Source organism: Eublepharis macularius, chromosome 7, assembly GCF_028583425.1.
Source record: "Eublepharis macularius isolate TG4126 chromosome 7, MPM_Emac_v1.0, whole genome shotgun sequence".
Lineage (NCBI taxonomy): Eukaryota > Metazoa > Chordata > Lepidosauria > Squamata > Eublepharidae > Eublepharis > Eublepharis macularius.
This window is the reverse complement of record NC_072796.1, coordinates 36,175,777-36,187,119: the sequence shown is the minus strand read 5'-3', so window position 1 is coordinate 36,187,119 and position 11,343 is coordinate 36,175,777. Positions and strand designations below refer to the sequence as shown.

The 11,343-nt window shown below is 55.0% G+C and overlaps 1 protein-coding gene across 1 annotated transcript; it reads left to right on the top strand.

Moving 5' to 3' along the window:
- The first annotated feature begins 1,660 nt into the window (after positions 1-1,660).
- On the top strand, positions 1,661-10,641 carry FOXF2 (forkhead box F2). The gene is made up of 2 exons (XM_054985492.1): positions 1,661-2,621; positions 10,415-10,641. The coding sequence occupies exons 1-2, from the start codon at positions 1,661-1,663 to the stop codon at positions 10,579-10,581; spliced, it is 1,128 nt and encodes a 375-aa protein (XP_054841467.1). The 3' UTR covers positions 10,582-10,641.
- The last annotated feature ends 702 nt before the right edge of the window (positions 10,642-11,343 follow it).

Below are 11,343 nucleotides of genomic sequence, written 5' to 3'. Positions count from 1 at the left end.
GGTCTCAGTTCTCCCGCTAATAAAATGGGAATAAAATCAAACGGGTTGCTGCCTTCTCTCTCACCCACCCACCCACACTCCTTCCCTTCCCCCCACCTCTAGTTGGTTAGACTGCATTTGAACTTGTGATCGAATATAGAAAACGTCACAGCCACACAGTTCACTTAGGAGCACATCCTCTATCTTCCCTTCTCCGCAGACAAGAGTTCGATCGCCTGTTGCCTCTCAGTGCCAAGTCCACCGGACAAAGAACAGTCACCTCTAGTAGAGGTCCAATAAGCAAATCTGAACCGTGGACACACTGAGAGACTCAGTTCTCCATCTGTGAAATGGGAGTAATGGTGCTTAGTCTCCCCGGCTTGTTTAAGAGAGCAGCCCAGGTCGAAGGGATTTAAGAAATATGTAAAACTGGGCTTTGAACGGGCTCCTTCTCTATGGGATTCTAGAAGGGCGCGTAGATATAACCGCAGTACAAATTCCCCCTCAGACTAACCCTCTGCGACTTTTTGGCATCCACTGGAAGTAAGTATAGTAATTTGACTTAGAATCGCTCTCCATTCAGTGAGGATGTTCACTGTCCTCCACCGAGGCCATTCATTTTACTCCTGCAGATGCCTCCGCCAATGCATTCCAATCCGGAACCATTAACTCTAGGTCGAGAGCTGCGGTGCGGGACCACGCGGTTTAGGATCGCGGCGCTTGTCTTCTTCACAGACGTGTAACTTACACAGGCACTCCCTGATCAGCCTGTAAACCTACAATCCTGGCGTGTGTTGAGCCAAGGGCAATTTTTTTTGGTGGGCAAGAATATGCGATTTTTAAACGGACCTTCTGGCTTCACTTAAAAACGGGGCTGGTTTGGCGATTTTTATTATATCTCGGCGCACCTGGGGGCTCGGGAACAACTACGGCTGTTTTTGAGATCTTTTTTTATTGCCCAGACAGGTACCTCCCATCTTCCTGAACCCCGGGAGCCTAATTATTCTTCCTGCGCGGATTTTAAAAAAAAAACCCGAGGGCTTCCTCCAGCTAGCCAAAATCGGCCACCGTCCCCACGCTAAGAGCCCGGCAAAAGAGGAGGGCAAGGGAGGGTTGTCCAGGATACCTTCGGAGCCTGGCGCTGGCCGTGCGGCTGGGAAGCTCCGCGAGTAACTGTCTACGGGGCCTGGATGGATGGCAGAATGGCGTGTACTGAGAACGGCAGCCAGGCGGCCGTGGAACCTCGGCGGGCAGCCCTGCGGACTGGAGGCGGGAGGGGACGCGGGCCAGCTGGAGGGAGCTGCGCCTAGCCGGCTCCCTCCCCCTCCCTCTCTCGGACGGCCGCAATTGGGGAAGGAGGCTTCGGGGAAGGGGAGGGGGAGTTCCTCCGGCAGGCGCCCGCTTTAAGGCCCTGATCGGCGCCCGCGGGTTCTGTTTGGCCGCGCAGCCTTTACGCAAAAGCGGCGAGGCTTCCCCCCCCCCTTCCCCCGTGGGTTTCCTCTTCTTTAAAGGCCACCAGGTGGGGGGCAGAGAGAGCGGAGGCGGAGAGCGAGAGCAGGCTCGGGAAGGGGAGGGGGCGCTGGGCTGGCGTGAAGGGGGAGGCTTGCGCAAGAAGGAGGGAGGGATGCTCGGGGCGCCGCGTCCAGATCGCTGAGGAGGTGGCCCAGGAGGAGCAGCCTCCATGAGCTCCGAGATCGGGGCCCCGGTGCCTCGCAGCCCGGCCTTGATGAGCCAGCCGCCGCCGCCGCCCGCGCCGCCAGCCCTGGAGACGTCCAGCAGCAGCAGCAACAGCAGCGCCGCCTCCTCGTCCGCGCCGTCCAAAGGCAAGAAGGCCAGCTCGGGGCTGCGGCGGCCGGAGAAGCCGCCCTACTCCTACATCGCGCTGATCGTGATGGCCATCCAGAGCTCGCCGTCCAAGCGGCTGACGCTGAGCGAGATCTACCAGTTCCTGCAGGCGCGCTTCCCCTTCTTCCGCGGCGCCTACCAGGGCTGGAAGAACTCGGTGCGCCACAACCTCTCGCTCAACGAGTGCTTCATCAAGCTGCCCAAGGGCCTGGGCCGGCCGGGCAAGGGCCACTACTGGACCATCGACCCGGCCAGCGAGTTCATGTTCGAGGAGGGCTCCTTCCGACGGCGCCCGCGCGGCTTCCGAAGGAAATGCCAGGCGCTCAAGCCCACCATGTACCGCATGATGAACGGCCTGGGCTTCCTGCCGCAGGGCTTCGACTTCCAGGCGCCCCCCGCCGCCCCCCTGGGCTGCCACCCCAACGGCTACAGCCCCCTGGACGTCATGCAGGCTGGCGCCTACGAAGCCCACCACGTCCCGCACATGTCGCCCAGCCCGGGCTCCACCTACATGGCCAGCTGCCCCGTCCCCGCCAACGGCGCCGACTACGGGCCCGACAGCAGCAGCAGTCCCGTGCCCTCCTCGCCAGCCATGGCCAGCGCCATCGAGTGCCACTCGCCCTACGGCAGCCCCGCGGGACACTGGGCCTCCTCGGGGGCCTCGCCCTATCTCAAGCAGCAGAGCCTGCCGCCGCCGCCGCCCACCCCCGCCGCCCCCTCCGGCCTCCACTCCGGAGTGGCCTCCTATTCGCTGGAGCAAAGCTATCTGCACCAGAACGGCAGGGAAGACCTTTCAGGTACCGAGGCCGCCCTTCCCACCCCCCACCTAACACTCCTTCAGTCCGCTTGAACTGCGAGTAAGCCCAATGGATTTCTTCCCTACTCGACGGGGGGGGGGGGTCGCCGCCTGCCTGGGCTGGGGGGGGGCGATTTTATTCACTGCCCCATCCAAATCCATTGGCCTTACAAGTGAAAATGGCAGTCGACGGGTTTCTCTGTAACCTCATGCAGCGTTATTCCCTCGCCTGTCACTGACTTTCCTATCTTGGCCTGAAACCCTAACCTAAGAAGCGGGTGCTAAGCAGGCATGTTCGGAAGAAAGTGCCTTGTAAGTCAATGGCGCTGGGGGCGGGTTGCAAATTGATGCATTTGTCCTGCACCGGCCCAGAAGACGTTAAACACCCCTCCCCCCCCAATGCCGCAGCTGGTGAGGGCCTGTTCCTCCAGTCCTGGCCTGACCTACGGGTCTGAGACTGGTGGGAATGCTTCCTGGAGAGCGGATGGTGCCACCGGGCTCCACAGGCAGCAAAGCTGGATCAGGCCCATTTTCTTGAAAGCCGATTGTTTGTTGAAAGGTGTTGGGTCATGCTAAACATGTTTAACTGAGTGCACGTTCCGGAAGTCGGTTCTTTTCTTGTCCGGTCTCCCTCCAACACATTGACCGGGAATGAATCTAACCGACGTCCAGGTAGACGCCGCCTAGCTAGGTCTCCCGTCCTCCTCTTGTCCAAGAAAGGCCTCGATTCGCGCAGAGCCCTGGGAGAGCCGGACTTCGGGCTGAACGGGCCGGATCCTTGCAGGAGAGGGAGGGGGCAGAGCCGCCGCTTTGGTTCCTGCCAGTGAAAACTTTGGCGAGCCAAGCGACGTTCTATGGGAAAGGGTCTGGCTGCGATCCTAAGCACACTTACTTGGAAGTAAAGGCCAAGGAAACCAAGAGAAGGGGGTGGCAGAGGGGTCCGTCGCGGCCGCGGCCGGGCGGGTGTCCTTCCCTTAGGCAGGCCTCCCGTCGCTATCGATCCCCTCTCAGGTGGCCGTTGGATGGTTTAGAGGAGGAAACGGGAGGAGAGGCCGAATCCCCGGGCAGGAGGCTCGGGTGGGGGGAGGACTCGCCACTGGCTTCTTGCTCAGCTGTCAGATAAGCTGCCCCGATGCGCGGCCCTCTTGGTGTTTTCTCTGAAAACAGCCGCTTCGGCGTGAGAAAACAAAAGCTGCTTCTAGGGGGGAAAATGGGCCCATTGTTCAGAGAACAGCCCCGGGGCAGTTGGAGAGGAGAGGTGGGGATTTTTTTAAAAAAGAAGAAGAATATAGCCCCGGGCCGTCCTTGTGACAGTCTTAATAAAACCAGGTCGGTGTCAAGGCGAATGCGGGGTCAGCGCGAATTAGCAGGCAGGCCTGCGTCGGCTTCTAAGTGCAATCCTAAACTGAGTCCTTGGGCTCGGGAAATCAAGGCTTAGAAAGGCGCAATTCTTCTTCGGAAGGCAGCCCTGTCCTGCTTGTTTCCCCCCCCCCCGGCCCTTAAGGGGACTGCTAATATGCCTGCCGGAAGATCTCTCAGGAGAGGACTGAAGAAGCCGTTCTTCTTATTAAGGCGGATTCCAGATCCAAATCCACACACACACACCCCAGCCCCCGCTAAACTGCTAAAATATGGCTACAGGTTTTCTCAGGTCTTCTTAAGCATCCATAAATAGAGGCCACAAGTCTTTGGGTTTGGAGTAAACCTCATTGAGTTCGGTAGTAGTAGTACTTGCTTCCAAGTAAACGTGCCTGGTATTACCCGGTATGGCTGCAGTCCTAAATATACTTACTTGGTTGGAAGTATTTTCCCTTGAGCACAACGGAGCTTACTTCCGAGTAAACAGGGGCCAGGATCCCGTTGCTGAGTGGGACGGTGTCCTTTTAAAACGGGCTAAGCTTTTCTCAGTGAGAATGGCGGGAGGGAAACATCCAGCTCGGGCGGGGGGCGCACCTCGGAAAGTAAAAGAGGAAGGCTGAAGTTTACACCCCACTGATATATCGACAGGAAAGTTAAATTCGGGCTCAAGCCTCTTCCGCTGAAGCCACATTGACTGGGTCGCGTTTTTTAAAAAAATGTGGCTTAGTTTGTTTAGTTTGTTAGTTTCCTTTTCCAACTTTTCTCAGTCGTGAAGGTTTTTTTGTGGGGAGGGGTAACAAAATCACAAAACGGGTTTGTAAAAATTAGCCCCCCACCCACCCACCCACCCACACACGGGAGGTTTGAGGTAGTTTCATTGGGGTTGAAACAGTATCTGTATATCTTCAAGGGATGGGGGAGGGATCCCTTCGGATTTTCTCTTGCTTTGCAAAAGAAACTAACTAAAGTGACACTATTGCTATAACGGGAAGGAAGACACGCACACACACACACACCTCATATTGCTTTTTAAAAAGGGCCTGGGTGGAAGAGACCGAAGGGAGAAAATAAGGCACCCAAATGGGTAAAAGATGTTGGGCTCTTCGGAGGGAAATTTTCCAAATAGCCCTTTTAAACGCGGGTCTCGAAGGTTAACTAAACAAAGACAGTCTGGCCTGGACCACACCGAAGGGGATTGGAGCTTGACTTAACCCAGATGAGAGCGAGGTCTTGTTCAATTTTATGGGAATTTCAACAAGTAACAAATACAGACGACCTTGTCCGCTGCCTCGGTTTTCTTGTCGGCGACCTGCTGTCAATCATCCGCTGAGCCCTTCTCCCCTCCCCCCCTTTAAACTTGAGATTCGAAAACCAGAGTCCTTCCCTCGTGGAAAAGATTTCAGAATCCAGAAGCTCCTTCGGAGATTTTTTTTTTTTAAGGAGGAGACGGTGAAGTGAAACTGCCCTTCCATCTAGGCCCCTCCAACAGCAAAACTGTGAGACAGGCAGATAAGGGAGGTCTCAGATCTTTTCCTGTGCTCCTAACCTCCTTGATTCGAATCTAAACGCAACCCAGCTCCATTCGATTCCGCTGAACTTTCAAGTATGGGAAGGCAGTTTTTCCTTGGTTGCAAATAGGGGCTTTTACTTCGGAGTAAGGGATTAAAAGCTTCAGAAGCAAAAGTTCCCCCCTTTACCTCAGGTCCAGAGTCTTCTTATGAATCCGGTTCTGAAATTCCAGGCTGGGATTTGGAATGATAAAACAACCCATTCCTTAGAGTTTTAAAGGAGCGGAAGAGTTCGTTCCATTATCGAGCATTTACAGAGAAAATGCATTTCTCTTCTGCTTCGGGTTTTTTTTTTTCACTTGCCTTCTGGAAGGTTTGATAAACAAACTGAGGCTTGCAAATAGGGATTTCTCTCTCCATATTTCTATACACACACGTCTACATGTCTGTACAGATGAACAGGCTACTTTGCAGACGGGAAAGTTTACTTCGGTGGTTTCAAGGGAGAGCCCATGTTTTAAGCAATCATCTCTCTATAACCTCACCAATACTTTAGGCCGCTGAAGGAGCGATCCTAAACCTACTTGACAGCAAGTCCCATTTTATTCAATGGCCCTTACTCCTCGGAAAGTGTTCTTAGAATTGCGGGACTGCCTTTAGCTGCGTGCCCAGCACTGATATTCTGGTAGATCCATGATCTGAAATTCGTGACTAAACTGACTCCAGGGCAGGTCTCTTAAAACCAAGGGGATTATTTTAACACAAACAGTTTGCCAGCTGCTGCCAAAGCGATGACAGTCGATGGACGGTTTCCTAAACTTCATCCAGATAGATACCAACCTGAGCGTCGGGACAAAAACCAGGAATAATTTTGTCCGGGCAATCCCTTCTGACTCCTGCGGGAGAAGGCCAGAGATAGGCCTGTTGTCGAAGCTATTCATATTTAAATGCACCTATGGCAAACTGAGAAGGAAGGAAAGCACCTTCCTATGCTGCATATGCTTCCTCGGAAGTAAATTCTGGAGTCAGTGCTGCTTACTGCCAAGTGATTTCTAGATTGCGACCTTAAAAGCCCCTGTGATCTGGAGGGGCCAATGACAACCCGGGGGCGATACCAGTTGTCTGTCATAGACCAGGTCCCCTGGTTTGCCGCGGGCGTTATTTCCCAGTACTCTTAATATGGATCGCGGCTTTCTGTTGTGGAGCTCAGCGGCCTTTAAGACGAGGAGACGGGTTCAGGATCGGGACCCTAGAGGAGCGCACTTACTCGCCAGAGTGGCAGACCAGAGTTGCTGCGCAACCCCCGGCAGAATATCTCCACTCTAAACCAAGCTGGGAGACCTCAAGCCAGTCACACAAGCCTAGCCAGTGGTACCTCAAAAGGTTGTTGTGAGGATAAAGTGGAGAACGGGAGAATGTTGGGTCCACTTCGGGTCCACCTTGGGGAGAAATGAAGGCAATAAAAACTTCACTCCGCTGTGAGCCCCGCACCAGACGCCCGACAGCGGAAAGAGGTGCCATTTCGCCTCCAGTTGATTTTTATCTGTCCGTAAAGCGCATCAAATCTTGCACGGTTTAGCAGCGCGAAAGCCGAGCTCTTTGCAGCCTCCTTCTGTTCCCCCAGCCCAGCGCCGAAAGGCAGAGCAAGATTGGAAACAGAGGCGTCTTTTCCTGCATGCTTAGAAGGGAAAGCGGCGGAGGGAGGGAGCCGGACATTTTTCGCACACTATTAAACCGAGCCGAGCTGATTGAATCAGGGCGGCAATAAAGCGCGCCGGTTTCATTAGGAGCATACCAGGCGGGTTATTAGAAAGACGGAGGAAATCCAGCGAAATAATCGCTTTTTACCAAAGGGAGCGCGCCGGGGTGAGCAAAGGGGCAGGTGGGGGAGGGAGCTCTAACCATTACTCCACACTACCCGCTGGGTCGAAAGGCCTGTTGTCGAAGCTGTTCATACCCTTGCCGAAACAAAAATGGGCATCCCCTCCCCTCATCCAAAGCTTCTTCAAACGCACTGATAAATATGGGAATGGGGGAGGGGGGTGCGTCTTGAGCGCCTTCCCCGGGCCCTTCCGTTCCTTTATTCGGACTGGGGAAATGAGAAGTCCTGCGTCTCAGGTCACCGGGAAGTCGGCTCTGGCGCAGGAAGCCCTGGCCCGCACCCGGGATCCAGCAGGGCCGGGCGGAAGGCAGTCGCGGGCTCTTCCTTTCCGCTTCCGAGACGCCAGGACTGAGCCCAGGCCGTGCAAACGAGCCCCTTCGGCCTCGGCCCTGCTTTAGTTGGGCGAGGGCGACGGGAGTTTGGATTCCCCGAAGCCCCGCACGGCCTGGCCCGCTAGCCCCTTCCCTTCCGGGTCAGCTCGCAGGCCGGACCCTCCTCTCCCTTACGTCAATGGGAACGCATCGCAGTCCGCAGGGACTGCCCAATCCCGTGCGCGAAGGTTTGGAAGTCGAGTCTGCTTTAGCTGAAGGGGGTTTACTCCAAAGGGGACGTTCAGCCTTAAATCGGCGCCTGTTCTCTGGTCCGTTGTCATGTCCAGGCGGCGGCTGGAGGATCGCCCTCTGCCGACCCGACCCAGGCTGCGAGGGCCCAAGAGCCTGCTCCCTAGAGGGCAACGGAGGGAGAGGCTATCAACGCCAAAGCACTTTTTAGGCAGGAAGAAAATGCAAGGCGTCTTTCAAAGAGTTTAGTATGTATACAGGTGTACAATATTTCAGTGTAGGGTTAGGTAGGGACTTTTGCATCTGCTTGCAGCAAGGAGCCAAAGTGCCCAGGCCGGAGCGCCAATGTCCCAGCCACCAAGGAGCCAGCAAGGCGTTTCCTGCTGATTCCTGGCAAAGCCATCTGCACGATCGGAAGTAATCTGGGGGGTGCCAGAAATTGTCCCGATGCAGGGACTTACTGAAATGCAGGCCCTTCAAATTCCTTCCAGGGTTTTGTGTAATCTTGGGGCTGTGATCCTGATGGGGGGGGGGAAGCTCCTTTAATATCAATGGAATGTCCAACCACGGCCCTTTTGAGCCTCTGTATCATGTGAACACGAGCAACAATCTGAGCTTGTCTTATAACGCGCCCCAGCTTGTCTTGAACAGGTAAATGATCCATTATTTGTTTGGGGAAATCATCCCGAGTCGAAGAGAGGTCCCACTGAGTGCCTACTTTTACGGTAAGGCCAGTAAGCCTGAAAAATGTTCCGAAAGCGAGATGGCCATTTGATTGAAAAGCTGCGCCACCAACCCGCCCCCCCCCCCGTTTTCATCCTTCCGTAGGCTTCATTGTGCTTATTTAATTCTCATTGCTTTTAATTATTGTTCGCCTTCGCGTAATAAACCGCCTTAGGAACCCCTGTAGAAAGGCGGTCTGTACCCTGTGAAAGTCAAATAACCCGGTAATAAAAACGCAGAACCCTTAAGCGGAAGTGTTCCAACTGATTCCTTCCCTTTCCGTCCCGCCTGGAAGTCTTTCCGCTAAAGCATTTCTCTTTGTGGCTAGGAAGGAACCTCTTCCTAAGGCGACTTGGGCTGCACGTCTGCCTTGGCCGGAAGTTCTACAAAAGCCAATGGGCTTCGCTTCAAAGCGTTTGTTCCATCCGTTTCCAGCTCAAAGGCTCTCCTTGGGCAGAGCAGCGCTTGGGCCCTTCCTGCATCGAGGGAGCTCCGGGGGATGTGCTTGGAGGAAACGGGCATCCTGAAGGCGGGAGCTCCAGCTGGGGGGCGCTTGGGAGGGTTGGGAAGGTTCCCGCACTGAAGGGGCTGCAATCAATGGGGTTCAAACCGAAGTTAAATCCCAAACACTCGCGCTTCGAGCGTCATCCTTCTGCGGTAGCCCCTCCCAGGAATATTTCCTTACATGTATAGCTTTTCTCTGAAGAAGAGGAGGTGGCCCTACCAAAGTGAAGGCCGTTGATTTCAACCAGAGTCGATGTTTGCCATCACTTTATAAGGGGCACATCCCATACGGACATGGCCGCAGTTCTTTCCCGACGGGTTTAATGGGACTTTAAAGGGCCCGGGGCCCTCTCTGAGTTTCTAGCCCTGTTCTTCGCGGCGGGGCGAGAAAACGCGGGGACAACTGCAGCTCCACAGTAAATCTGCTGGGGCGTTGGAGCGTCCTGGCCCAGGAGGGGATGATTGATAAACTCTTGCCAGAATTAAGATTACGATTGTCTCGTTAAAGAACTCGATATATCGGTTTAGTACACGCTCGAACCAAAGATAAGCAACGTTAGATCCCCTTGCTTTGCACAAGAAGGGTGTCAAGTGCGTAAACAGCGCAATCCTATGCAAGCGCACTCCAGTCTAAGCCCACTGAAATCAGCTACCAACAGTTTCTGGTGGCAACCCCCTTGGTCTGCTGTAGAAGAGAGAGGTTCGAGTCCGGTAGCACCTTAAAAGACCAAGAAGTCCCTGGAAACTTCGTAAGGGTCTTTAAGGTGCTTCCGGACTCGACCTTTGCTCAGCCTGGAATAGGATGTATTGAAATCAACTCAACAGGGTTTTTAATTAACAGGACTGCAGTTTTGGACACTATTTCGAGGCAAGGGGGACTTACTCCCGAAAATGGGATCGGACTGGAAGCCTGCTTACTTTTGAGTAGACTGGTCCAGTGCGGCCTGTTTCCTCAGAAGGGGAACTTCCTTCTGGGGGTGTTTAGCACTGCAGCCAGGCGTTCCCGAGCTTGGGCTGAAATTTTCGCCACGTGATTTACTGGGGAGATGCAATGCGCACTGGTCATGCTTATTATGTCATTGCTAATCCGCCTTTCTCACTGAAACTCAAGGCGGATTGCGCAGTTTGAGTCGGTACAGTCAGTTTCAAGGACATTTCAATACGTTCTGGCTTCAAATCCAACCAAAGTCGGGGCGGGGCACCCCCTTCTCTTGCCCCGGGTGACTCTCTCTCTCTCTCTCGCTCTCTTCCTTCGCAGTGGGGCTGCCTCGCTACCAGCACCACCCCTCTCCGGTGTGCGACAGGAAGGACTTCGTCCTCAACTTCAACGGCATCTCGTCCTTCCACCCGTCGGCCGGCGGCTCCTACTACCACCACCATCACCACCAAAGCGTCTGCCAAGACATCAAGCCCTGCGTGATGTGAGCGCGGCCCGCGGAGGAGCCGCCCCGGACTCTCCCGGACAAGATCCCGGCCCACCCGCCAGCCAGCAGTAAGTACGCCCCGCCGGTGGCTTCAGCAGAGCAACCCGCAGGAAGCGGCGTGGAGAGGACCCCCCCCCCCTCCCGCTTCGGTTCTGTGCGGCTCCGCGAACTGGCGGCCAGAGGGCGGCGGCGGCGGCGGCGGCTGCTGCTCCCCAGCGCTGAGCGATCGCAGCCGCTCGCCTCGGATCTCCCCTTCTCGAAGCTGCCTGCCTGCGCTTGACCCCGGCCTTATAGCCGAGGAAGAGCCTCGATGCCATGTGAAGGGGGACTCGGATGGGAGCGGGCCAACTTGCTAGGCACGCAGGACTGTGGGAAATCCCGCTCCGGGCTGGCCGAACAGGCCCCTGGGATTTGAAAAGAAAGGGGGGTTTTGGTGGCGGCGGCGGAGTTCCTAGAATTTGACAAAGCGCACGATCCAGAGAAAGTCGAGCACTTTAAGTCCCCTCCATTGGCATGGAAGAGATTGGATCACGGGGCTTTTCCCAAGCTGATCCTACACGCCTTTACTCGGAAAACCCACTGCGTTTACAAGGACTTCCTTTTCATGGGACGTCAAAATGCTTCACTTTGGATGGATCGCACCCCTGGCTCTTGTTTTAAAACCGCCTAACTTATTGCATATTGTCTAGTAACAGAATAACCTTTTTTTTAAAAAAATGAAAAAGTGCAGATAGAGAAAATGGGTTTGCTCCGGCACAATTTC